The sequence below is a fragment of the Lynx canadensis genome, chromosome F1 (genome assembly GCF_007474595.2).
Source record: "Lynx canadensis isolate LIC74 chromosome F1, mLynCan4.pri.v2, whole genome shotgun sequence".
NCBI lineage: Eukaryota > Metazoa > Chordata > Mammalia > Carnivora > Felidae > Lynx > Lynx canadensis.
Window position 1 is genome coordinate 41207819 of NC_044319.2, and position 26463 is coordinate 41234281.

The following is a 26463-nucleotide window of genomic DNA, read 5'->3' on the forward strand; positions in this document are numbered from 1 at the left end:
GGCACTTGAGACCACTGATTTTTAATATTTTCTTAAAAAAATACAAAGGAAATGAACTCTTTACACCAATACAACTCGGGGAAAGAGGAAAAAAATGGAATTTTAGAATAAAGGGAAAGTGCATCCTTGTTTAGGTTACCACATCCCCACACTCCCAATACCCACAAAGCCAAGAATTTCACTCCGTAACACAGGGGAGCCTTGAATAGTAGCTCAGAAATTCAGAAATGGTGGTAGCAAGTACTGGAACTAACAAAAGAGTTTTGGTTGCCTTGATTATTCTGTCCCAGGAAGAATAAAATCCACTCTAAGGACAGGTCACGGAACCTCATAGTAGGAAAAGGACTAATTGTACCAAACACAGCAGTAAAAACCACTCCTTAGCAGAAGTGTGCCCTTAAAAGAACAGGGCAGTAATCAGGTAGCTGAATTTCTATGCTGCTGCCACCCCTACCCCACCCCCAAATAAATAGTAATGAAGTATAATAGTGTAGTAGTATTTGATTCAACACAGACAGACAGTGTCTCACCGACTCAAGGCAAACCTTGCCACGGAGAGATGAGCCCTGGCGGGAAATAAGACAATTGTAAAATCACAGGTACTTCTAGTTTGTTCCCAGGCATACCAAACTCCCACCTTTATTCCATCTCTGCTCATCCCAACATTTGTTCATTCTTACTCTGTCAATGCCAAGATGCGCACCCAGAAAGATCATGGGGAAATTAAAAGATCCTTCCAATAACACACCCTTTTAAGTCTTCCAGGTTATACCTCAGCGGTGTTCTAGGTTTACTCACGTTCCATCAAATTCTGTTTACTTCCCTTATTTTAAACCCAGTTCTGATACACCAACCTTGTCCCTTAAGGCAATGCCAGGTCTCTCCCCAAGCTCCCCAAGTTTTGATAGGGGGCTTTCCCCTCTATTATCCTCCAGGATGGAACTGTGTTGCCCCTAGTTACCTGCAGACTAGGAAAGATATTTATTCCTGGAAAACAAGACTTGGATCTTACCCAGCTTACTCAAGTTGGTATCCTTCCAATCATAAGCTGGATACTGTCCACATCTAGTAGGTCATACTCACCTTAATTCTCTGCAATACACGAGGCACAACATATATATGGATTCTCCCAAGCACATGACAGTGCTCTCTGGACAAGGAGAGATGGTCTGGCCTCTCAGATCCATTCAGTGTGCGTTGTCATCCCTTGAGTGTCTGTTACCCACCCTCCTCAGAGAGAACTACCAGCACAAAGTGGAGTGTGTGTCAAATAAGTACAATCATCACCACACTGGTGCTTGTAATCACCCTGTGCACACGGTGAGAAATAGATATTCTGGAAAGGATCCTTGACGCTCCTGTAAACTGTCCCTTGGACTGGTCACTAGCTCTGGATGGTGCTCCAACAACGGTCACTTCTCTCGAAGAACACACACGCCAGCATCACAGCGCTGGGTTCCCATGGATGTCACTACTTCCCAACTGTCGATGATAGGGTCATAGCACTCGATGCTACTCAGCAGGGAATTCCCATCGTATCTGAGTGGGGAAGAAGCAAAAGAAGAAAATGCACTTTCTATTCCTCTCCATACAGTCCTACATTAAAGTTTGCCACTGGAGATGTCTCCCCCAACCCAAACCCTGTCTCGATCCAAAAATTTGGAATGGATCATGTTGTCCTGGATGCACGACGACTCTAGCCTGGCTTCCAAATCCTTACCCCGCAATAGCATAAAGTCTCCCGCGAAGCACCGTGGCCCCTACATAGCATCGTGGAGTGGTCATACTAGTGACAGTTGTCCAGGAATCGGTGCGAATGTTGTATGCTTCAACAGAAGAAAGGTGGGCTGTACCATCAAATCCCCCCACCACATAAATATGGTCATTCAGCAGGGCTACTCCTGCACCTTGGGGGGAAAAAGGCATAGTAAATCAATACTACTAAGCTTAGGAGAAGAATTCTAAAAACAAAACATGCTCATTGGTGGCTAGCTGAGTTCTAGAGTAGCTGAGGGATGTGGACTAGAGCCAGACAGGCTTAGAATAATCTAGTTGTCTTTATTTTCATTATGTTTAGAGAAAAGACAGGCAAAGAGGAGAATGAAACCAGACTTATGTTTTACATGAGTGAAGTGTACGGTGAAGAAAGAAATACAACTCTGATTTGTTGACACCCTCTTTGACTCCACCACCACTGCGTATGTAAAGATTCGTCAGCACAGTCGACTGTCCTCTCCTTTAGATATGAGGGTCTTACCAGAGCGCTTAGTGGCCATTGGTGTAACATTAGTCCAATGTCCTGTGTGGGGATCATATTTCTCAACTGAATTTAAAATATTCAAGCCATCATATCCTCCTGAAAACCAAAGCAGAGACCATTTCAGACAGACTGGTAAACCCTCATGCCCATTCCCAGTGTGCCTCTCTCAGAGTGTTTCAACTAATTCTTATAGTTTCAGTTCTCCTTCAAGAGTTCCAATAATCCAAAGAAAAATCTGATAGTACCCTAATTTCTGCTTCCATGAGAAAGATAACCTCAGTTAACAGAAAAGATATTGGGATAGACTAGGGTTTTATGAACTTCATTTTGATAAAAAGGGGTCCCCACCCATTGAGTTCCCTCATCTTCGCCTCCCAGACTGAATACCTAGGCAGTAGATCACTCCACTGGCCACAACTAGTCCAGCACCCTCCCGGGCGGTTTGCATATCTCCCAGCATGCTCCACTGGTCAATGTTTGGGTCATACCGCTCCATACTGGTATGACGCCTACTTCCATCAAAGCCTCCAGACACGTAGATCATATCTGCTCAGAATGAATGAATCACAGACTATTAGAAGATGAGAGATTTCTTTTTTCATTTTTTATGTTTATTTATTTTAAGGTGGGGGAGGGGCAAGAGAGGGAGAGACAGAATCCCCAGCAGGCTCCATGCTGTCAGCACAGAGCCCGATGTGGGCCTGAACTCACAAACTGTGAGGTCATGACCAGAGTCGACAGCAAGAGTTGGGCACTTAACTGAGTGAGCCACCCAGGCACCACGAGGATGAGAGATTTCTATTAATTCTTCTCCTTACAAATTCCCCACAAGTCCTTTAAATGTTTGGGAACAAAAAGAAAGTGTTTTTTCATGAGATAAGTCAATTAAGTCTTATAGATAAGGAAGACATCAGAGTTAAGACATCTAAAAAGAACGGGGTAAGATGGAATCCTTGAAGGCACTCAAAGACTTCAAAGGTGGAGTTTGCAAAAATATAACCAGTGCCAGTTCTCCACTCGGCACACTGGAACTTGATTTACCAGCTCTGTGGTCAGTGTTGAAACACTCATGAATACTGAAAAGCTTTGGTAACATTAACATTTCCCAAAGCAAAAAGGAATATTTGACCTCATGCTCCTGCCAGACAACAGGAGAGTTATGAACCCTGATCCAGCCCCAACAAAACGGAAACACTGCCCTGCACACCAAGCATACCTCCTAGGGTGGTGGCTCCAGCAAGGCCTCGTCGGACATTCATAGGGGCTACAGAATACCAGACCCCATCCTCATCTGCTGTGTAGTCTAGACATTCCACCGAACTAAGGCGGGAACGGCCATCATAGCCACCAATTACATAGATCCGGTCATGTAGGGACACTGAGGCCACGTAACGTCTCTTACGAGTGATGCTCTACGGATTTAGGAGAGAAGAGGTACAAATATTTCAGTCATGCAAATCTTAGGCCTTATCTGCTGCTAACCTTCCTGTTTTTATCTATGTACCTCTCCTTCTTCACTTGTCACTGTGAACCCCTGGGGCAGTAGTTCACCCTCAAGTGGCCTCCAAACCCTCTTGCTTGTTGTGATGCTTTTAAAGATGCAACCCTTCTCCACATCTGCCTCTCTCCAAGGCTTCCAAAAAGTTTAATGTCTTCCCATTATCCAGTGTCTGATTCCTTCCTGTTCCACTGGGCTAAAGACTGTTATCTATCTATAAAGTAGAAAAGTAGCCCCAACTGCTAATCAAAGGGCCAGGATTCCAATATCCTAAAAGTTAGGAGGACTGATTAAAAGATTTCCACGTTCTCAGAACTATTATTGTTCATCCAGCACTGAAACAGAGACATACAAAGGGAGAAAGATATAAACTTCAGACTTCAAGTGAACATTAGTTCAATTTAACATAATTTAACAGAGTTCAGCTTAACAGAGCATGACAATGGAGCATGCTGGGAGTTACACAGACAGCTCAGGAAGGTGCTGAAATAGTGGTGGGTCAGGTAAATTTAATTTCACACAGGGCCATTGATATTTCTCCTCTTTTGGAACGGGGGGCATTGATATTTCTGAAGTCTAATCTTCGAATCAAATGGTCAGGAACGATGGATTGATTAATTGATTTTCAACCTACCATGTACATGACACTATTGTAAGGAGCATCTTACTATTACTAGGCTTTGCTACTTTTAGGGCTGGATTACATATGATCTAGAGTCAGGGACTGAGGACATTTAAACTCTTTCCCAATGACTGGCTCCACCATTACTTACTGGCAAAAAGCTCCACTCCTGAGTCTTGGGGTCATATTTCTCTACCACGTCGATGGGAGACTGCTGGCTTCCGAAGCCCCCAACCACCAGAAGCACTTCATTGGCTCCTGAGGACAAAGAGAGAAAAAGATAGGTTACGTCACCATCCCAAGCTGGGAAACTACTCATAGGGAAACATAAGTAGAAACAGTTGTAGGATTTTGTTTTATGTGGCCCAGAGAAGCAATCTGAAATAGGACACTCATCACAAGGCTGCCTAACAGGAAATTATTTCTTTCTGAGGCTCTAGCTCTTGAGGATCTGGACCTCTGAAATTAAAATTTCAGGACAATATTAAACTCCAGAAGGCAAACTTGAACACACCACACCATTCCAACCTATCTACATGCCTCTGGCTGACATAATAAATGAGGTTCTAAGTGCAGGCAGGGGGCTAAAGGAGCTCCCTGCCCTTCTCAGGCTGTAAAACTCAAAATGGGAGTTTTTTGCAATGGGGAAATAACATTCTCCTACTAACCTTGTCTCAAGAAAGTGGAAAGTTGTGGTTTAAGGACCAAGTGGTAGGCTTTTTTTGGTAATTTTTAAAATGTTTTGATTTTGGGGAGACAGAGCATGAGTGGGGAGGGGCAGAGACAGAGGGAGACACAGAATGTGAAGCAGGCTCCAGGCTTTGAGCTGTCAGCACAGAGCCCCACACGGGGCTGGAACTCATGAACCATGAGATCATGACCTGAGCCGAAGTCAGACGCTTAACCTACTGAGACACCCAGGTGCCCTCCAAGTAACAGATTTTTAAAATTCTCTTCCATGAACTTTTATTTTTCCAAGGTAGCCAACTATATGACCATGTTCCCTACTAATTCATCACAACTGCCAGGGAATCGTAACAGGCTTTTTTCCCCCTTAAATGTTTGTTTCTTTATTTGGAAAGACAGAGAGTTAGCAGGGGAGAGGCAGACAGAATCCCAAGCAGGCTCCACACTGTCAGTGCAGAGCCCAATGTGGGGCTCGAAGCCACGAACTGTGAGATCATGACCTGAGCCGAAATCAAGAGTCAGACACTTAACTGACCAAGCCACCCAGGTGCACCATCATAACAGCAGGCTTTTAAAGAAAGTCTTTTTCTCTGTTTTCCCAAAGAAGATATTTTGATGTCCTTTATATCTTACTCTCTCCCGTAAAGCCTTCTTGTATTAAATATCTCCTCCTTTGCCTCTTTTCAAAGAGCAAAGTCTTTTGAGAAAATCCTCTGTAAATGTGCTCTACTGAAGTACATGGAAAGAATGGAGCGTTTTGTATGATTCAATTACTAGGAAGACATTTGAGAGACCAAGGCACTATTATAAATAACTGGACTTTAAAGAGTAAATGGAATACATTTCTTTCTTTTTAAAAAATGTATTTAGAGAGAGAGAGAGAGAGAGAGAGAGTATGTGTGCACACATGAGCAGGGAAGGGGCAAAAAGAAAGGGAGAGAGAGAATTCCAAGCAGGCTCCAGGCTGATGGCGCAGGGCTCCAACCTACGAACTGCAAGATCATGGGCCAAATCAAGAGTCGAATATTTAACCAACTAAGCCACCCAGGTGTCCCACAAATGGAGTACCTTTAAACTGCCAAAAACAGATGCATCCCTGATGAAGTAATGGCTCTGACAATTATCATCAGTGGCTGCTGTAATCATTAGGTGAAAGCAAAAATACTACTTTATAATGCTAAATAGGAAGTATACAACCATCACCTATGAAGTATTCTTGCTAAAAAACTGAACCCAAATCTTGAAACTTACCAAGATTCTAGTGTAATCACCAGTTTACAGACAATACAGGGGACAGAAGAACACACTAAATGACACTACATGGATACAATCAGCAAAATCCAGAATGTGGGAAATTCTAGAAGCCAAACATCTTGGTTTCTTAAATAAATTGCAAGGAAAAACCAAAGCAGGAGGGACAAGCCTATGGATTAAAAGAGACTAGGGGCGCCTGGGTGGCTCAGTCGCTTAAGTGGCTGACTTCAGCTCAGGTCATGATCTCACAGTTTGTGAGTTCAAGCCCCGCCATCGGGCTCTGTGCTGATGGCTTGGAGCCTGGAGCCTGCTTCAGATCCTGTGTCTCCCTCCCTCTCTGCCCCTCCCCCTCTTGCAATCTGTGTCTGTCTCTCAAAAATAAAACAAGCGTTAAAAAAAATTTTTTTAAGAGATAAAGAGAGACAAGAACTCAATGTAACATGTGGACCTTGTCTGGATCCTGATTGGAGAAACTTAAGTGTTCAAAAGCAAAAACTAGGGAAATACTAACAGGTATTTATATCTGATGAAAATAAAGAACTGGTTGTGTTTAAGGGTGATAATGGTGTTTTAGATACATCTAAAATTTTTTAAATGTTTATTTATATTTTTGAGGGCGGGAGGAGGGAAGGAGGGGCAGAGAGAGACAGACACAGAACCCAGGCAGGCTCCAGGCTCTGAACTGTCAGCACAGAGCCTGACGCGGGGCTCGAACTCATAAGCGGTGAGATCATGACCTGAGCTGAAGTCTGACACCTAACTGACTGAGCCACCCAGGAGCCCCGATATATTTTTAAAAAGCTCCTTCTTTCAGTAATATGTATAAAAGCATAATATATATGGATGGAATTATATCCTGAGATTTCTTTCAAAATAGGCCATGAGTTGATAACTGTTGAAACTGGGTGATGGGTACAGGGAATCATTATATTATTCTGTTTCTGTATATGTTTGAAATTTTTCTTACTATCCCACACATAAACCATGAAGTTTAACCTCATTTAAGAGGACACCTGTCGTGTATACTTGCCAAATAAAGTTAAATGGACCCTTTTCCAAGGTGAGCCAGTAAGCAAGTCTCAGCAGTCAGCTCCTTTCAGAAAATCAAAGCCTTTGAACAAAGGGTCTTTTCATATTATGCTTATTTTATTTGTGCATAAAGTTCCTTCAAGCTGGAAGAGGCCAGGACCACAAAGTATTTGTTTCTTCCTTGGCAGCACTATTCCCCTATTTACCCCTTTCTTACAGTACTGCTTCTCTCCCTCTGACTTGAATAGAGAAGGCAAAAATAATTCTATTCACACACATTTCCCTCTGTAGGTAAATAGGATACTAGTGGATGATATCTGTATGGCTAACACAATGAACATACTCCACAGCAACTGAGAGGCATTTTCTATGCTTTGCGCATTTAAAAAATACCCACTGATTTTCAGCTGTAATTCCTGTTGCTTTATGTAATTCCCAGAAACAAAAAAACAAAAGCCTAGTATTATGCTAAGTGAAATAAGTCAGGCAAAACAGATACCATATGTTTTCACTCATATGTGGACCCTGAGAAACTTAACAGAAGACCATAGGGGAGGGGGAGGGGGAGGGGGAGGGGGAGAGGGAGAAAAGTTACAGAGAGGGAAGGAGACAAACCATAAGAATCTCTTTAAGCACTGAAAACAAACTGAGGGTTGGTGGGAGGATGGGGGAGAGGACAAAGTGGGTGATGGGCACAGAGGGCACCTGTTGAGATGAGCACTGGGTGTTGTATGGAAACCAATCTGACAATAAATTATATATTTAAAAGGCATTTTTTTTTAATTTTTTTTTCAACATTTATTTATTTTTGGGACAGAGAGAGACAGAGCATGAACGGGGGAGGGGCAGAGAGAGAGGGAGACACAGAATCGGAAACAGGCTCCAGGCTCTGAGCCATCAGCCCAGAGCCCGACGCGGGGCTCGAACTCACGGACCGCGAGATCGTGACCTGGCTGAAGTCGGACGCTTAACCGACTGCGCCACCCAGGCGCCCCTTAAAAGGCATTTTTAAAAAAAGAACATACTCATAAAAATGAGTTCTGAGTTTCATTAAATTCTAAGTTCGTCAAATGTTAAAAAAAAAAAAAAAGCCTAGGGGAAAAAACCACTTTCTTGATAATATTTCACTCAGGCAGCTTCTGAAGGATGGGACATAGAAACAGGTAAGAAATACTTAGACTGTGTTACAAAACCCAGAAAACTGACAGTGCTTCCTCTTAGCTGAAAGTTTCTCCATAACATTCTGGGAACTATATGTTTACAGTGGAACTTGGACAAATGTATCAGCATGAGGCACTCAGGGATTTTATGGTTCTAAATGCCTGGGGTCCTAGACCATTGGTTCCTAACGTCTTTGTCATGAAGGACTCTTTTCATTATTCTCCCATGACAGATCTTGTGTGTGTGTGTTTTTTAAATGTTTTTATTTATTTTTGAGACAGAAAGAAACAGAGCATGAGCAGGGGAGGCACAGAGAGAGAGGGAGACACAAAATCGGAAGCAGGCTCCAGGCTCCGAACCGTCAGCACACAGCCCGACGTGGGGCTCAAACTCATGGACTGTGAGATCACGACCTGAGCCGAAGTTGGACGCCCAACCAACTGAGCCACCCAGGAACCCGTGGGGTTGTTTTTTTTTTTTAATGTTTATTTATTTTTGAGACAGAGAGAGACAGAGCATGAGCGGGGGAGGGGGGGAGAGAGAGAGACAGAGACAGAGACAGAGACAGAGACTCGGAAGCAGGCTCCAGGGTCCGAGCTGTCAGCACAGAGCCCAACGTGGGGCTCGAACTCATGGACCATGAGATCATGACCTGAGCCAAGTCGGACGCTTAACCCACTAAGCCACCCAGGCGCCCCAGATCTTGTGGTTTGAAACACTGTCTACCGAGCTGCATCTAAGTAATTAACTTGCTGGTACTGCTGGAGTTACATGTAAGTACCAACAGAGCTTTTGATAAGTATGAGAGCACCAGCGTTTTCACACTCAACAGATATAATCTTAATTTTTTTTAATGTTTATTTTTGAGAGAGAGAGACAGAGAGAGACAGAGAGAGACAGAGTGTGAACAGGGGAGGGGTAGGGAGAGGGGGAGACACAGAATCCGAAGCAGGCTCCAGGCTCTGAGCTGTCAGCACAGAGCCCAACGTGGGGCTCAAACTCACAAAGCATGAGATCATGACCTGAGCTGAAGTCGGACACTCAACTGACTGAGCCACCCAGGCACCCCTGAACAGATAGGAGTTTAGTCTTTATTTAGACTGTGTAGCTTTTTTTTTTTCCAAAAAAAATGTTTATTTTTATTTTTGAGAGAGGCAAAGACAGAGTGCATGTGTGAGCAGGGGAGAGGAAGAGAGAGAGAGAGTGAGAGAGAGAGAGAGAGAGAGAGAGAGAGAGAGAGAAAATGAATCCCAAGTAGGCTCTGCACTGTCAGCTCAGAGCCCAACTCAGGGCTTGATCCCTCCAACCATGAGACCATCACCTGATCTGAAACCAAGACTTGTTCGCTTAACCAACAGAGCCATGCAGGTGCCCCGAAATGCCAGTTTTCTTTTTTTTTTTTAATGTTCACTCATTTTTGAAAGGCAGAGAGAGATAAGAGCACAAGCATGGGTGGGGCAGAGAGGAGGACACAGAATCTGAAGCAGGCTCCAGGCTCTAAGTTGTCAGCACAGAGCCTGATGCAGGGCTCGAACCCACGAACTGTGAGATCCTGACCCGAGCCAAAGTCAGACGCTTAACTGACTGAGCCACCCAGGTGCCCCGCCAGTTCTTTTCTTTTTTTAAAAAAAAAATTTTTTTTAACGTTTATTTATTTTTGAGACAGAGAGAGACAGAGCATGAAAAGGGAGGAGCAGAGAGAGAGGAAGCCACAGAATCTGAAACAGGCTCCAGGCTCTGAGCTGTCAGCACAGAGCCTGATGCGTGGCTTGAACTCACGGATCGCGAGATCATGACCTGAGCCAAAGTTGGACGATTAACCGACCAAGCCACCCAGGCGCCCCTCTTTTCTTTTTTTTAAACTAATGTTTATTTATTTTTGAGAGGGAAAGAAAGAGAGTGAGAGCAGGGGCGGGGCAGAGAGAGAGGGAGACACAGAATCCCAAGCAGGCTCCAGGCTCTGAGCTGTCAGCACAGAGCCCGACATGGGGCTCGAACCCAGGAGCCGTGAAATCATGCCCTGAGCCAAAGTCAGATGCTCAACCAACTGAGCCACTCAGGTGCCCCCAGTTATTTTCTTAATACAGCATTGGGAGGTTGCTGGAGTGAAGAACATGAACTGAAAAAAAAAAAAAAACCTTTTAATAAAAATTATAAAATTACTTTCTGAGGCTTTAAACAATTTATATGGCCACCAACATATATGCCAATTCATATATATGCCAATTCATTCTACTCTCTGTAGCTGGATATTGTTTTTTTTTAATCTCTGGTGCTATGGTAGGCAAAAAATTGTATTTATTGTTTTAATTCTTACTTTATTACTAATAAGACTCTATTAGTAATTATGTCGCATTTCCCCCCTTATATTTAGTAGTCAATTGTACCTCCCCCTCTGTAAACTGAACACTCAAGTCTTTAGTGTTCCTCCCATGCATTTTTACTGGGCTCTTTACATACAAATAAATTTAACCCTTTGCTGTGGTTGTAGCAAATCTATTTTCCTAATTTGTCTCAGAATGTTGCGCATTTTCATTTAGTCAAATACACTACCTTTTCCTTTGTGGTTTTTTGTATTGCTTTTGCCTAGAAAGTCTTCCTCTCCTGGAAGAACTCCAGTGTTCTAATGTCTTCAGACCCTAACTTGGGGACCACTACTTTAACAATCTAATGTGAAAAGAGCTAGTCAAAGGATTGACTGGAAGAAAGCCTGTTTGTTCTTTGCCAATGAATGGGGGTGGGAGGGACTTGTTAGATTTTTATCTTTCCAACGAGGAAGATATGTCTAAAACACCTGACAGGGAGTGCCTGGCTGGTGCCTGGCTGCTCTTGGTTTTGGCTCAGGTCATGGTCTCACAGTCTGTGAAGTTGAGCCCCATGTCAGGCTCCGTGCTGACAGCACAGAGCCTGCTTGGGATTCTCTCTCCCTCTCTGTCCCTATTCAGTTCACGCTCTCTCTCAAAATCAATACATAATCAATCAATCAGTCAATCAATAAAACACCTGACAGAAACAGTGGGAAAAAGCACATTAGTAAAACTGAGGCATCTTGACAATGCCATGGTCATTATTTGTGGGGGGAGGGATTAGGAGTTGTGTGTGTGCTGTGGTGTGATGTTAGAGGAATACAGCAGACAGACTGCAAGCTTGCTAAAATAACACGGTTCAGAGACTACATTGCCATACGTATTGATCTTTAGCTCAGAAAAGGAGACTGTGACAAATTAGGAATTGCAATTTCCATTATATCTTCTGTGAGAAAGTAATGGCTAAGAGGTAAATAACTAAAAGAGAATCCTCACACATGATTTGGCAAGCTATTTTTATGTAGCTGTAAATTTAATTTCCTTATGCTGTATGCAGAAGAGTTATCCTGGTAGCTGGTTTAGCAACCTCTATGAATAGAGATGGGCAGAAGACGTGATAGGCAGGAACAATTTACTTCCTAAGGCGCTGATAAGGGGATGCTAAAATAAGAAGAGGGGCTCGTGGGTGGCTCAGTCAGTTAAGCATCCGAGTCTTGAGTTCGGCTCAGGTCATGGTCTCACAGTTTCTGGGATCAAGCCCTGAGTCGGGCTCTGAGCTGACAGTGCAGAGCCTGCTCGGGATTCTCTCTCTTCCTCTCTCTCTGCCCCTCCCCCACCCGTGTGTGTGTGTGTGTGTGTGTGTGTGTGTGCGCGCGCGTGCGCGCGCGCGCGCGCACACTCTTAAAAATAAAAAAAAAAAAAAGAATCTACTTTGAGTGCCTGGGTGGCTCAGCTGGTTAAGCGGCCAACTCTTGGTTTTGGCTCAGGTCATGATCTCACGGTTCATGAGTCTGAGCCCTGATAGGGCTCTACACTGACAGCACGGAGCCTGCTTGGGATTCTCTCTCTCCTGTCTCTCTGCCTCTCTTCGTTCTTGCTATCAAACTAAATAAATAAACATTAAAAAAAAAAGGGAATTGGAAATGGCTTCAGAATTCCTTTTCTGGAACTTCTGAAAAATAACCTCAAAATTATAAGGGCATGTAGAATCCTAATCTTTCAAGATCAGGGCAATAAGCAAGTTCTCTAAGCAGGCGGGCACCTTCTCCTGCCAGTACAGAGAAATGCAGAAAATGTATCTCCAAAAAGTCTTCTGGTTTGCTGGTTCACACAAATTTTCATTGGCTTTAGTTCAATTTAACAAGCAGCTAGGAAGTGCTTTTGAGTACTCTCTGGGACACTTCTGGCTCTGCAAAAAAGAAATCTTATCTTCTGTATTGGAAAGAACCTCAGTGGTTTGAATTTAACTCCCCTGATATACAGAAGAAATGGTAATCCAGAGAACTTAAAGGACTTGTCCAGATTCAAAAAGCAAGTTACTAGAGTAATAGCATTGGGAGTCAAAATCAAAGGAAGCAAAGTGTCTTTTCTTCTGTACCAGATGATTTCCACTATATACTGGCTCACATAATATTTAAAGAATATCTATTTTTTATTATTTTTTAAATAACAAAGGTAACCACACATTTATGGTAATAACACAGAAGTATATAAATAAAACAACAGTAAAAATATTCCCCTGCAATCCCATCTTGTTAAAGGTGTTTATCCTTGCATACATATCCTTTGTTTATAATCATGAAAACATATACATATATAGTACATATACAGGAGTTTTTGCCTTTTTTTTCCCCAATGAAAAGTATATACCCCCAACTTAGTATATACCCAGTTAGTCTGTCCAGCTACACATGTCTGACTCAATGCTTTTAATAGTTTCATAATATTCTATGCTTCAGTTGTACTATAATTCAGTCAACCATTCATTCTTCTTCAGATGGAATTCAGGTTGTTTCCCTTTTTTCCTGGAAATATTTTTTTTTAAATTTTTAAAAAACGTTTTATTTATTTTTGAGAGAGAGAGAGAGAGAGAGAGAGAGAGAAAGAGAGAGAGAGAGACAGAATGTGAGCTGGGGAGGGGCAGAGAGAGGGGGACACAGAATCCGAAGCAGGCTGCAGGCTCCGAGATGTCAGCACAGAGCCTGATGCGGAGCTTTAACTCACAAGCAGAGAGATCATGATCTCAGCAGAAGTTGGATGCACCAGAAACTGGATGCTTAACCAACTGAGCCACCCAGACGCCCCATCCTGGAAATATTTCTATAGTACAGATTCCCAGATGGGACATAAAGAGTATTCACTTTTAAAAAAAAAAGTTTATTTTGAGAGACAGAGACAGAGACAGAGAGAGAGAGAGAGAGAGAGAGGGGAAGGGAGGGACAGAGAATCCCAAGCTGTGGGGGAAATAGGTTCTACTCACATAAATGGGTTAGAAAAAAGCTTAGGGTGGAAAGTCACCACCACAGGGTGAAAGCGCCTAAGGTTAGCTAGCAAGATACTGTAATGGGATCAGGAGCAGCTTGTTATATCACCTGCAGGAAATTACTTTCCATCTAGTGCCAATGTACTTTGCTAACAAACTCCACTTGCTCCCCCAGACCCTTTGCTTCTTACACACACAAGTTAATGATTACTATCTGATTGTTTTCTTCACGTTCACCACGTGCAAGATCTTGAGCGCTCAATAAATACGGAGATGAAAGCCCTGTTAGGGGCTCTTGTCTCCTCCCGGGCAATAGCCTCTTTTGTATTCAATTCTGCATCCGCTCTCTTGCTGGAAAAGAGAGAACTCCAGACTCATAGTTTGCAACACCAAGCAGATTCTGCACTCTCAGTGCAGCCAGATGTAGGGCTCAATCCCACGAACTTTGAGATCATGACCTGAGCCAAAATTAAGAGTCAGATACTCCACTGACTGAGCCACTCAGGTGCCCGGAAATATTTTTAGTATCTTCCACTTCAATAAATATCTTATTCTAAGGGGCGCCTGGGTGGCTCAGTCAGTTAAGTGTTGACTTCAGCTCAGGTCATGATCTCATGGTTCATGAGTTCGAGCCCTGAATGGGGCTCTCTGCTGTCAGCACACAGCCCGCTTTGGATCTTCTGTGCCCTTCTTTCTCTGCCCCTTCCCTGCTTGCACTCTCTGTCTCTCTCAAAAATAAACAAACAAACAAACTTAAAAAAATAACTTGTTCTAACCTTCATTTCTAGACCTGGTAATGAACTATATTTTCAAATGTTCATTGTTCACTTGTATTTCAGCTTCAGTGGGCTACTATAAGTCTTTCATGCCAATTTTCTATTGTGTTGTTTTTTTTCTTGTTGATTTATATGGTTCCTGGGGTGTTTTTCTTGGTTTATTTATTTATTTATTTATTTTTTTTTTGAGGATAGTTCACACACAATGCTACATGAGTTTCAGGTGCACGAATAGTGATTTGACAACTCTATACATTATGCTGCACTCACCACAAGCGTGGCTACAATCTGGGTATGGACATTTTAGTTTTGTAAGATGAAAAGAGTTCTAGAGATTGGTTGTATAACAATGTGAAAAAATATATATATACATTAAACGTTTATTTATTTTTGAGAGGGGGCAGGGGCAGACAGAGAGGGAGAGAATCCCAAGCAGGTTCCGCACATCAGCAAAGAACCTGATGCAAGGCTCAAACCCATAAACTGTGAGATCATGACCTGAACCAAAATCAAGAGTTGGACACCTAACCGACTGAGCCCCCCAGGCATCAATGAACTGTACACTTAAAAATGGTTAAGATGAGGGGCGCCTGGGTGGCGCAGTCGGTTAAGCGTCCGACTTCAGCCAGGTCACGATCTCGCGGTCCGTGAGTTCGAGCCCCGCGTCGGGCTCTGGGCTGATGGCTCAGAGCCTGGAGCCTGTTTCCGATTCTGTGTCTCCCTCTCTCTCTGCCCCTCCCCCGTTCATGCTCTGTCTCTCTCTGTCCCAAAAATAAATAAACGTTGAAAAAAAAATGGTTAAGATGGTAAATTTTACCACAACTAAAAATAGAAAAAAAAAAAAGGCTCCCACCCAAAAGTTATACAAATATTTTCCTCTAACTTCTAATATTACCATGGTTTTTCATGCTTAGTCCTTCAATCTGTCTTGTTGATTAGTACGTATCCCTGTATATAGTATGAGATACAGACCACATGTTGTCATCCTGCAGGAATTAGTAGAACAGTATCATTTACTACTTCTTCTCTGAGTCCCCTTAAAAAAAAAAAAACAAAAAAACCCCAAACAAAGCAACATCTCTGGGCGGTAGGTTTATGGATGATTTTTATGTATTTTTTGCTTCTCTGTGTTTCTAAAATTTCTATGTTGACATATGGTACTTATGCCATCAAAAATATAGGGGACGTTGAAACATTATTACAAGATGTTAACTAACTTGGATTTAAATTAAAAGCATATATATAGGAGACAAATCATCATTCTACTTAAAGCAATCAGTGAACAGCTTAATTATAATTTAATACCTTGGCAGGCCTGAGTCCACAGTCAGGGGAAAAACAGAAAGCAACAAAAACAAAATGCCACCCCATATATCATTTATAACTTACAACAGCAAAATAGGGAGGACAGGAAACAGAAGTAAGGTAATATCTGAGTCTTACCACCTGTCGGCTAAAATGTCAGGCATCTTACATACACTATCCTGTTTAATCTCTGTAACAACACAGTGAGATAAGATGCTCGGACCCTCACTTTAGAGGCAGAAGCACAGGCTCGGATAAACTGATACTTTACCCAAGGCCACACAGACTGTCATTGGTGGGGCTGAGATCTGCACCTAAGCCTCCTTGCTAAAACAACAGCTAATGTGCACAGCACTTGTTATGTGCCAAGAACTCTTTTAACCCTGTTACATACATTACTTCATTTACTTTTCAGAACAACCTCTGAGGCGGGAGCTGTGATGATGCCCACTTTACAGAGGAGGCAACTGACGCACAGGGAGGTTAAGTTTCTTGCCAAAGTTAATACACCTAGTAAGTGGTAAGCTGGGATCTGCACCCACACCGGCTCCGGAGTGCAGGCTCCAGGTTCTTAAGTACTACATGTCACTCCTGAACTTTATACTATGCTGCTGCCTTTCCTTCCTCTTTTCACCCAGAATGAGAAAACTACTACTTGGTATTTGAAATAATTTCTAATTCACAAGACTCCAAATATCTTGAAATAATAACCTGCATAATATTTGACAATTTAGAAGATGCTTTTACACACTCGATTCCATTTAATCCTCCAAATAGTTACAGGAAATAGATAGGGAAGGTATCCTTGGTTTATAGTAGAGCTCAGGGTGGCAAAGTGACTTGTCCAAGGTGACAGCCTTTCTAAAAGGTTAAAAACAGGTCTAAAACAGGTACAGAATGTTCTTTTCAACTACATCATGCCACCTGGCAAGGGGTAGCTGAAAAATATCCCTCCTTCTGCCAAGATGCCAGCTTACCTAGACGAGCCCTCGTCCTGGGTCCCTGCATCTGACTTCGCAGTTCAGGTCTCAGATGAAACTTCTTTGCTTCATCAACTAGATCCCTGCACTGTAAACTACAGCGGATGAAAGGCTGAAATACAGCAGGCAGTAAAGTGAGCCACAGGGGTCACGTCTTTAATATTACGAGTATAAATGGCACACATAAGAATTCACTTCTTGATATAGAAAACCAGTTTCTAAAGCCCTGTGGTTCCAAGAGGGCTGCTGGTAATAACTACGCTGCTGGTTTCCAGAAATGATTAAAAAAAATTTTTTTAATAGACAATATATTATTACATGGTTCAAAAATCAAATGACTTTATAAAAAGATATACTGAGAAGTATTCCCTATCTACCTCGGCACTAGGCAGTAACTATTTTAATTAGTTTGTCTGTACATCCTTCCAGTGATTACACAAACACAAGTATGTAATAGCTAACAAAAATTTTAAGGGAAAACCAAAAGGCTGCTGTTAATTCCTGGGATGACAGGAAGAAGTAAATCTTGTCTGAAATAATTTCCCAAATGTTCACAACACTGTCACGATGCCTAGGTCTCCCCTGATGGAGCTCTGTACTGGGCAGCTCTCCTTCGTAACCTAATTCACTCCACATCCTTCTTCACTCTACTCTCTGGCTTGGAAGACTGGCCTACATGAACTACGTCGTAGGGTCCCCGTGCCCTCTGACTTCTGGCTCGGCTCAGCCAGTGAGGAGCCCTAGAGGAGCTCAGAGGGAGAAGGGGAGTGAGGCCAGGTTCCCCCACTCCAGGGTGAGTGGTGAATATAGGATTTCAGTCTCCTGATTCTAACTCGAGAGTCTGGGCTGTGAACCACAATATAAGGAAATAGACACAACGGCAATATGAATTGTTAGAAAGAAATTACAAATATGAGAAAGTGAGTTTGACATGTGACACTAATCAGCCTGCAACGTTTCTAATGTGAACTGGAAAACTGTGTTTGTAGTTAACTCCCAAAGAGGTCTGAGGCTGGGCCAGAGGAAGGAATGCATTCACTGACCTGGGCTTTACCTATGTGCTAAACAGCAGTGTTTGCCCAAAGTACAGTCTAGGTAAACAGGTGATACATAAGGTAAAAACCATGAAAACATACCACACACAAAGAGCTTGTGTTGGAGAAACACTTTTATAAATAAACACCGTAAAAAACAAATTAATAAATAAAAATAAATAAATACACACAGTATAACCTAAATTCATATAAGAATGCATCAAATTACTTTGGTGTTGGGTTTCACAAGGGGTCAAAAATAAAGACATTTGATAAGCAAAGCATCTTTTTCAGGGCAATTTGGAACAATTTATCTTTGATGGAGAAGGGGACAACATTTGTCATCTGATGTTGCTTACGTGAAACACATGGGCATAGCAAACAAAAAGACAAGAAAACAGAAAATTAAACCATAGATTTCCATTTCCAGAAGGGTAACTTGCCAACCAATTATCTGGAGACTACCTAGCACCATCCCCTCTGGCACTCCTAGAGACGCTAACCAGGAGACTCTGTGCCTACGGTGAATAACCAATTTGAAGTACGTAACACTAAGCTGCAAGAGATACTCATGGTTTTCGATCCCGTGTGTTTTGCCTGACTTACCTCAGCATCTATGACGTCTGTGATGTACCTGGGGGTCAGCAGGGGCATCCGGACGTACTGCAGCAGGTCAGGTAAGGATTCTTCTCGCTCCTTTTTGGCGTGCTTCACCCAGTTGATGACAGCTTCAAAGACTGGCTCCTCAGAATCCACCTATAAACGTGTAATTACACATCATGGAACTAACTCTGCCTTTCCAATGTTCTCACAATTTCAAAAAGTAACCGTGCTTACTTTCTCCTTCCTGCTCCCCATCCCCTACCACCATTATTTCCTCTCTTCCAGAAACAGCTAAGCTCTTGGGGAAACAATCCTTTTCAGACACGACTCATTAAGACCAGCAAAAGAACTGCAGTCAAACTGGGTAAAAAAAAAAAAAAAACACAAAAAACCAGATAGTGCCTAATAAACCATCAGTTACAAGTGGGCTTTTACTTCAGAATTGTTTCCATTCCTGAATTTTTTTTTTTTAAATTTGCGAGACAGAGAGAGAGAGAGAGAGAGAAGGGCAGAGAGAGAGAATCTTAAGCAGGCTCCATGCTCAGTGTGGAGCCCAACACAGGACTCAATCTCACGACCCTGGGATCATGACCTGAGCTGACATCCAAGAGCTGGACACTCAACTGACTGAGCCACCTACGTGCCCCTTTTCTGGTCATTTTTGAAAATTTGCAGGGGGAGGAGGAATCTGTTGCCCTATTCAAAATTTGCTATGTATTTTTTAAAATACGCTCTACGCTCAACGTGGGGCTTGAACTCACAACCCTGAGATAGAGTTGCATGCTCTACTGACTGAACCAGCCAGGCACCCCCAAAATTTCCTCTTAAAACAACTTGTGTTTATAAGTGTTGTCTAACGACCTCCAGGATTGCTCCCCAACACCTCCACCCAAGCCTGTGAAGCAGAAACTTCTCTTATATCATTATGCTATAATGCTGCAGTTTCCAAAGAATTGTCAATTAGCATCTGAACAAATACTACTTATATATATATGTAAATATATAATTATATTTCTATATGTATAAATATATATAGAAATATATAATATATATAATATAAATATTATTTATCAGGCACAATGCTTTGAGATGATATATGCAATTAATCATTTGGGGAACTTAGGTCTAAGCTTACATGTAACAAATTGCATAAGGCACAGCCTAAAAAACCTACATTGTATCCCTGCAAGAGCACTACATCTACTAACACCTAAGACCTCCCCAAGACAGACACCTACATATAGGTCCTGTGCCTCTTCCACCAGCGCCTAGAACGCATCTGTTCTGAGACCTTTCAGAATGTGACAGTGCCCAGAGACACCATTCTGTGAACTTTTCCCAAGAACTGAAAATGCAGACGTTTCAGAAGGTTCACTCATTGGATGTACCAAAAACCTACTACGCGCCAGGCCCAGTGCTGGAAGCTGGTTATACACTGGTAACAAATGAGACATGAACCTTGCTTTTTAGTGGGGAGATAACAGGTAAGTTGGAAAAACGAACAATGCCACTTGGTCATTCTGTACTATGTAGGAAAAGTACAGGGGCTATGAGACAGAATAACACGAGATTTCCTAATTTAGGTTGATGGGTCAGAAAAGGCCTCCCTGCAGAAGAAATAGATTTCAGTATGATGGGTGAGTAGCAATTAGCCACGAAGAGTTAAGAGAGTGCTCCAAGGCAAGCAGGAGAGCACATGCTGAAACCCTAAAGCTGTACTGTCCAATATGGTAGCCACCAGCTACGTATGGAGATTTATAATTACATTAATTAAAATTAAGTTAAGGGGTGCCTGGGTGGCTCAGCTGGTTGAGTGTTCAACTGTTGATTTCAGTTCAGGTCATGATCCCAGGGTCGTGGGATGGAGCCCGGTGTTGGGCTCCGTGCCCTTCTGCTCCACTCCCCTGCTTGCTCTGTTAAAAAAAAAAAAAATTAAGTGGGGCGCCTGGGTAGCTCAGTCAGTTAAGTGTCTGACTTCAGCTCAGCTCATGATCTCACAGCTTGTGAGTTCAAGTCCCGCATCGGGCTCTGTGCTGACAGCTCGGAGCTTGGAGCCCGCTTTGGATTCTGTGTCTCCCTCTCTCTCTTCCTCCCCTGCTCATATTCTGTCTCTCTCTCAAAAATTAAATAAACGTTAAAAAAAAATTAAGTTAAATTAAAAACTCAGCTGCTCAGTCACACCAGCCACATTTGAAGTGCTCAACAGCCATGTGTGCCTAGCAAACTGGACAACACAATCTTAGAGCAAAAAAGAACACAGTTTGAGAAATGATACAAGGCTGGTGTAGTAGAAGGAATGAGGCAGGGGAAGAACGGTAAAAGATCAAACTGGAGAGGTAAACAAGGGCCAGCTCAGAGAGAGCGTTAGAAGACTGGAATTTACTCTAACAGCAATGGGAACCCATGAAAAGGTTTCAAGCAAGCTTGGGATATGATCATATCAATGTTCTGTAAAGATCACCCTGACTAGCATGGGTAGAACAGATTAGAAGGGCCAAGAGCTGGGACACCAGCTGGCACATTAGGCAAATGGTGATGGGTACTTAAGCCATAGCAGTGGTGACTGAAATTTATGCACCAAATTTATGGGAGGTGAAACTAACCCAGCCTGCTGATGGATTAGAGGCAGGGAAGTACACAGAAGAGTGCCCACAATTTAAAAAAAAAAAAAAAATCTTTTTAAAGACAAGAATGACAAGCTAACAGTTGTAAACAGCTCCATGCTAGGCTCTAACACATTCTAGGTTTAAATTAGATACATCAGTTTATAGTGGGGTTTTTCAATCATGAGCAGCGACCCTTGATCTTACTGAAGAGAGAATAAACTAGACTTGCAGAGAAACAGCTAAACTGGGAGGAAAAAACCTTCACATTAATGTTTCACTATGGAGAAAAATTTCCCCATAATAAATTTTCAGAGAACTATTTTATGTATCAGGCACTGATATTCTTTTCTTTTTTTTAATTTTTTTTAACGTTTATTTATTTTTGAGACAGAGAGAGACACAGCACGAACGGGGGAGGGTCAGAGAGAGAGGGAGACACAGAATCTGAAACAGGCTCCAGGCTCTGAGCTGTCAGCACAGAGCCCGATGCGGGGCTCGAACTCACAGACCATGAGATCGTGACCTGAGCCGGAAGTCAGACACGTAACTGTAACCGACTGAGCCACCCAGGCGCCCCAAGGCACTGATATTCTTATTTAATGATCAGAATGACCTCATGCACTAAGTAGGACTATTATCTACAGAAGAGGAAACTGAAGATTAGTGGTTAGGTTAACACGTGCCACACAGCCAAAATATACCCCACCCTGATTCTAAAGCCCATGTTGTTTTAACCAGTACAACATACTGCTTCTGTGTTAAGTAGGATCGTTTTATATAATTAAGAAGAAGTATTAGCTGGGGAGTTAGACATCTGGTTCCTCTTTCTGGCTGGAATACAGAAGAGAAACAATGTGCCACTTGCTGTCTTTCCAGAAAAAAAGACAGTCTTTACAGACACTGAGGGAAGAGTTCTCAAACTCTTTTCATCTGAGTTTCTGAATAAAAAAGTTTTTTGCTCTCCCTATTCCATTTAGTTTTATTCCAAAGTATATATAGTTCTATGACTACATATGACTTCTGTAACTGCTTGCTGATTTGGTCAATTAGAAACTAACTAGGAAACCAGCTCATAGTTTCATGGAACAGAACAGAATCTGGAGCCAGACTGCTCAGATATGAGACCTGGCTCTGCCACTTATTAGCTCCAGTATGACGCTTACCCTCGAAGCATCAGTTTCTTTCTCTGAAAAATGGGGACAGTTTTGACAACTACATAAGATAAAATATACCAAGAATGGTGCCATTAAAATGAAAAGTCCAGGGGCGCCTGGGTGGCGCAGTCAGTTAAGCGTCCGACTTCAGCCAGGTCACGATCTCGCGGTCCGGGAGTTCGAGCCCCGCGTCAGGCTCCGGGCTGATGGCTCAGAGCCTGGAGCCTGTTTCCGATTCTGTGTCCCCCTCTCTCTCTGCCCCTCCCCCGTTCATGCTCTGTCTCTCTCTGTCCCAAAAATAAAATAAACGTTGAAAAAAATATTTTTTTTAAATGAAAAGTCCAGAGTATAGTAATTTTTCATCTGTTGTGTTCACAATTGGATTGCTGGCACCCGGAACCGTTCTGGGCACAAAGTGCCCAATAAATGTTTAATAAAGGAAACCAATAGTAAATGCTGAGTAAGTTTTAGCAATTTTGTTATGTGCAGTGAACTTTAAATCTATATTGTTCACGCTATTTACTGCATTTCCTAATGCATGGTTAAATCAAGAAAAATCAAGATATTCTAGCAAATTACCAACTTCCCAAGTCTGAAGAATGTGCCATTTGTCTACACCTGGCATTTCAGTGCATGGACACAATGTTCTACCACAGCAAGAGTGAGAACAAAACTTTAGCAAATATTTGTCTCAGTAACACTTGTAACACCAGCTTCTCTGGGCTAATAGGTCAAACTGGAAAAATGATTCCTCTTTATTTTGGAAACAATGTCACCAATGTACCTTAATAAATTTTCCCTCAGAAGTCAGTAGGGGAAGGCAAAAAGAAAAAGTTGGCTAAAATATGATAAATATCCTTAAGGTCTTACTATATTACATGAAAATTCTAGTTTTAACAAAATAAATCAGAGAGTTATCATTTGGTTTATGAAAGTAAATTATAGGATTTCTTTAGCAAATTTCTTCTACATCATTTATTTTTTTAATTTTTATTTATTTATTTTAATGTTTATTTAGTTTTTTTTTTTTTTTAAACATTTATTTATTTTTGAGACAGAGAGAGACAGAGCATGAACGGGGGAGGGTGAGAGAGAGAGGGAGACACAGAATCTGAAGCAGGCTCCAGGCTCTGAGCCGTCAGCCCAGAGCCCGACGTGAGGCTTGAACTCACGGACTGCGAGATCGTGACCTGAGTTGAAGTCGGACACTTAACCGACTGAGCCACCCAGGCGCCCCAATGTTTATTTAGTTTAGAGAGAGAGAGAGAGACACACACACACACACAGAGTATGAGCAGGGGAGGGGCAGAGAGAGAGAGGCAGACACAGAATGTGAAGCAGGCTCCAGGCTCTGAGCTGTCAGCACAAGCTCGCCGCGGGGCTCAAACTCACAAACTGTGAGATCATGACCTAAGCCCAAGTCAGATGCTTAACCACCTGAGCCACCTAGGCACCCCCAGCTTCTATAGCACTTAGAATATTAATCAGATTTTGATTCCTTCCCAATATATCTCTTGTTTAAATTGAGGTGCCACTAACTTCCGGGAATCCACTAATTCAAAATTTATCTGAGCAGAGTGGGAGGAAAACAAATGAACTCTTAGCCTTCCTAGAGAAGTGAATTTCTCCTGATGAGGGGAAACAATTGTCACTCTAATTGTTAGCCTAACTACAGACCTCTGTGCAATAAAAACTCTGCTGGCTACTGGCACTATGACTTAGCATCAGGATTACCTAAGATCCTTCTTGCTGGGCCAAGTGACTGAACCCTTGCCTGTGCCCAGGTGGCTTCCCCTCTGCTGGGTGAAACACCACTCCTTCAAGACGCAGTTCATATGTTCCTTCTCCCCACTCGCTCATTACCCGCCCCCCCCCCCCATTAGGCACTTATGATCTGCCTCCTGTTTACGGTTTCCAACCTTTTTTTCACTTCTTTTTGATCCACTTCCTTTTTGGTCTAATTTAAATGTAAAAGGTTTATTCTTCTTTCTTCTAATTTCTTCACTTTGAATAACCTCATTATTCTCACTATATTCTATTAAGTTTTGTCTTTCTCTGTCTCTACCACTATGTTATGAATTACTGAAAACAAGGACTGTATCTTACTCACTCTTGGAGCCATAGCACCTGGCACAGATAGTTTATTCAGAATATCTACTGCTGTAGAGTAGATATTCTCCGTAAATGTTTGTAAAATGAGTGAATGAGTAATACAGAAGTGCTCTATAGAAATCTCTTTACTTCAAATTTCTGCTTATTCCACACCACTGTCTCTTCAATAGTGACTCTTAACCATTGGGATTGTATATTGAGGAAGGTGGCTAACTCCTTCCCAAAACTCCCTCCCATAAATCTGGCATAAAATTTCAGGGGTATTTAATGAAACCTTTGGAGACAATATTGACACTTGATTAAGATGCCCTGCTACAGAAACACAGTAAATCCACCTTGCTTTTTCCTAGTTTTGTGTTTGTTTTCTTTTAGTAGGTTCCACACCCAACCCAGAGCCCAACACGGGGCTTTAACTCACGACTTGAGATCAAGACCTGAGCTGAGATCAAGAGTCAGACGTTCAACCAACTGAGTCACCCGAGTGCCCCCCCCCCTTTCCCAAGTTTTGTAATGTTCCAGTCTTGAAGAAACCCCAATACCAAGCCAAATTTGTACCTGAATTTCATCGCACTTGATTAGCTTTTCCACTTCTCCTTGACTTAGAAGAATGAATTCTTCATGCTGTACCACTTCCGGAAAATGCTTCTGACTAAAAACCTCAGCTGCTTGCATCAGGTCAACACAATTGTGAGTTTCAGCAAAATCCCTGATACCCAGGCAATTAGAGGGGTCCAACTGACTTTCTAAGAACTCACAGCAGGCTTGCTTCACACCTAGGACAAACACAGACAATGAACACTTCAGGGTACTTGACCAGGTGTGAACTGGTCTACATTCTTGGAAGGAGACATCTTCTCTACAAGGTAACAGAGGAATCCTGGCTCAACACGGGTAAGGATCAAATTAGAAATGTTATGCTTAAGGAATTCAAATCCAATTTCTGTCTTATGTGTCGTGCGACCTTCAAGCAAGGTCTTGTGTGTCTCTGTTTCAGCTTTAAAAATAAGTATAGCAAGACAAATTGCTTCTATGGACACTGGCACAATTAAACAAAACATACTCCTGGGAACCAAGCTCTTATAAAACCAATCATAATTTAACATAATGTACCTAATTTCTATTCCCTATGAAAACTTGACTGATGAAAGACTCCTGCCAAGGAAAAATAAGAGCTACTAACGACAACCCCTTATTTCTCTAATTGCAAAGTTCAGAGTATAAACCTAATTTGTGCACTAATGCAAAAGCTTCAATACTGTTTTTCAATCATGTATTAAAAACAGAACACTTTCAACCAGGCATTTCGAAATACTAAAAATAACAGAAACATCAATGCAGGTTAAGAAAGACAGTCTGGAAATAGGAAGGGGGACCACCCCATATCCTGTGAAAACATTATATACTTTCATTTTTGTGTGCCAATTTAAATTTTCAATACATAATTTACGTGGCTCAAAATTAAAAGTACAAAAGAGTTTACCATGAATAACCCCCCAGCCTCCCTTTCCACCTGGCCATCTAATTCCCTTCCATATAGGCGATGAACAGTATCAGTTTCTTGTGTCTCCTTGTAGAGCTAGTATGTACATACATGTAAGAAAATGTGTCTGTTATCCCCTCTTTCATTTTTTTAAAAACAGAAAAGGCGTAAATGCTCTTCTAAAGAGCCAAATGGCCACATATGGAGAGGTTCTTTGACGTTGTGATTGAGACCTGATCTTCTGTGCCGCAGGCGGTAAACATGAGCGTCTACAGTCTGTCTCCATAATTTCCGTGATTAAGTTTACCTGATTAATTCTAAGTATTTCCAAGGCTACCGTGGCATGAGCAATAGCAACTTTATCATCTGTACCTTTCAGCTGAAGCAGACAGGCTGCAGGAAGCAGTTCTTGTACATTCTCCACCGTCACATGTACAGTTTCAGTGTACACGAAGTCCAACAGAATCTCCATGGTAGAAGCAGTTAAGCCTTGAATATCAACATAAGGTTTCCCCTTCTCTGAAAGCTGAGAATTCAAAGGGTATGAAATAACAGTGGTTATGATTCCACGAGATAGAGGCAGAATCTCATATCCGAGAGCTTGAAGGGATGT

At 42.2% G+C, this 26463-nt stretch overlaps 1 protein-coding gene across 2 annotated transcripts in view; it reads right to left on the reverse strand.

Annotated features, from left to right (window-relative positions):
* Positions 1 to 26463, reverse strand: part of KLHL12 (kelch like family member 12) — a 34753-nt gene continuing 8290 nt past the window's right edge. For both annotated transcript variants that reach the window (XM_030303138.2, XM_030303137.2), the window contains 10 exons: positions 26223 to 26376; positions 24926 to 25143; positions 18502 to 18651; positions 16859 to 16973; positions 4532 to 4638; positions 3477 to 3672; positions 2648 to 2806; positions 2258 to 2356; positions 1721 to 1907; positions 1 to 1539 (listed from right to left, as the gene is read on the reverse strand). In XM_030303138.2, coding sequence (XP_030158998.1) covers positions 1413 to 1539; positions 1721 to 1907; positions 2258 to 2356; positions 2648 to 2806; positions 3477 to 3672; positions 4532 to 4638; positions 16859 to 16973; positions 18502 to 18651; positions 24926 to 25143; positions 26223 to 26376 — 1512 coding nt within the window. In that variant the 3' untranslated portion in view covers positions 1 to 1412. The remainder of the gene's footprint in view (positions 1540 to 1720; positions 1908 to 2257; positions 2357 to 2647; positions 2807 to 3476; positions 3673 to 4531; positions 4639 to 16858; positions 16974 to 18501; positions 18652 to 24925; positions 25144 to 26222; positions 26377 to 26463) is intronic.